General features: G+C 37.3%; 1 protein-coding gene across 1 annotated transcript; it reads right to left on the bottom strand.

The window, feature by feature from the left end:
• Positions 1 to 506: 506 nt before the first annotated feature.
• Positions 507 to 1,445, bottom strand: LOC131893831 (olfactory receptor 2J3-like). Its single transcript, XM_059243917.1, has one exon. It carries the CDS (start codon positions 1,443 to 1,445, stop codon positions 507 to 509), a length of 939 nt encoding a protein of 312 aa, XP_059099900.1.
• Positions 1,446 to 1,863: the final 418 nt, after the last annotated feature.

The following is a 1,863-nucleotide window of genomic DNA, read 5'->3' as shown; positions in this document are numbered from 1 at the left end:
TTAGCAATAGACATTTATATTCAAGATTTGTTGCCACATTTCCTGGAAGTATTTTAGAAGCGACCCTAATTTCTTAGTGTGTGCCCCATGACAAACAAAATATTATACAGGAATTTCCTCTTTTATCTTAGCTTGCAATTTCATCCATAGGAGAGCTATGTCACATCCATCTAAATTACTAAGAATCCCAAAATTTCAAAACAGTAAACACATATTAATAAAGACAGTAGGGAATATGTTCCTGAGTAAAATAGACAAATGAACAAATGAACTATTTGGAACAGATTTTTTTACTGTATTGTTCAAAGTGGAAAGGTATAAGATTCACTGGCTAAGTTCCTGACATAATTTCATATTTTGAAAAAAATGTGTTCTTACTCAAATAATTTAATATCTACATTTTATGTTTTATGATTTGGTGACCAGAAGAGTTGTAAAAGACCACAAAGTGTCCTTTATGAAGGATCAGACATTCTTATCAAAGACTACACAGTGGAGGGCTTCTCTCATAGCTCCCTCTCATATCCAGTCAGCCTCCTTACTGCCCCTCTGACATCTTTGTTTCTTAGGGTATAGATGAGAGGATTCAGGCTAGGGGTGACAACAGTATAGAAGAGGGCAATGAACTTGGCTTGATCTTGAGAATTTTCTGTTGGAGGCTGAAGGTAAATGCACATGATTGGAATAAAAAAGAGAGACACAACAGTAAGATGGGCTCCACAGGTCCCAAAAACTTTCTGAAGTCGAGTGGTTGACTGCATTCTTAGAACAGTGCATGCGATGGCACCATAGGAGCTCAAAATGAGAATAAGTGGTATAACAACAAAAATGGCACTCATGACCATGAGGGTCAGCTCATTTGCACGGATATCAACACAGGATAACCGCAACAGTGCTGGGACTTCACAGAAGAAGTGGTCCACTTGGCGATGTCCACACAGGGGTACCCAGAAGGTAAAGGAGGAATGAAGTGCTGAGGTGGTAAAGCCACTTACCCAGGATGCTGCAGCCAGCAGGTAGCAGAAACGAGGATTCATGAGGACAGAGTAATGTAAGGGTTTGCACACAGCTGCATAACGGTCATAGGACATCACCACCAACAGAACACACTCTGTGGTACCCAGTGCGAGGACAAAGTAGAGTTGTAGCATACACCCAGAATAAGATATCGTCTTCTCTGGACCCCAGAGGTTGAACAGCAGCTGAGGGACAGAGCTAGTGGTGTAGCAGAGATCCAGAGCAGAGAGATTTGAAAGGAAGAAGTACATAGGGGTATGCAGGTGGGAATCTAAGTATGACAGGATGATGATGAAGAGATTGCCTGTCAGTGTCATCAAGTAGAATATCAAGATCACCACAAAGAGAGCAACTTCCAGATGAGGCCATTTAGAAAAACCCAGAAGACTAAAGTACCCTTCCCAACTTGCATTGAAATTATCCACCATTGCTCATTTTCTCTTTTGTTTTATCTTCAGTTCTAGGAAAATTTGAGCATGAAGAGTAAGAGTTACAGTAATGATTGATAAAACAAATTATTATCAAACATATATATATGTGCATATATATACATATATGTGAGTATTCATATTCTCATGACTATGTCTCATATATTCATATATGCATTGACTTTTCAAGTACATGAAATATATAATATTAGTATTATTAGTTAGCAATTAAACTATTAATGAGTAAATATATTATATTCATATACACAGTGTAAATATATATATATGAAAAGTACATTCCCAAGTACTGGAAGCCAAACTACTAATAAATTAAATGACATTACTGACATGAAAGTATGCAAAACTAGCTAGTAAGTTTTCAATGGACAATACAATTATATAGTCTGTATCAACCTTT

This window comes from Peromyscus eremicus, chromosome 16_21 (genome assembly GCF_949786415.1).
Source record: "Peromyscus eremicus chromosome 16_21, PerEre_H2_v1, whole genome shotgun sequence".
Taxonomy (NCBI): Eukaryota; Metazoa; Chordata; class Mammalia; order Rodentia; family Cricetidae; genus Peromyscus; species Peromyscus eremicus.
This window is presented reverse-complemented; position numbering and strand designations above follow the sequence as displayed.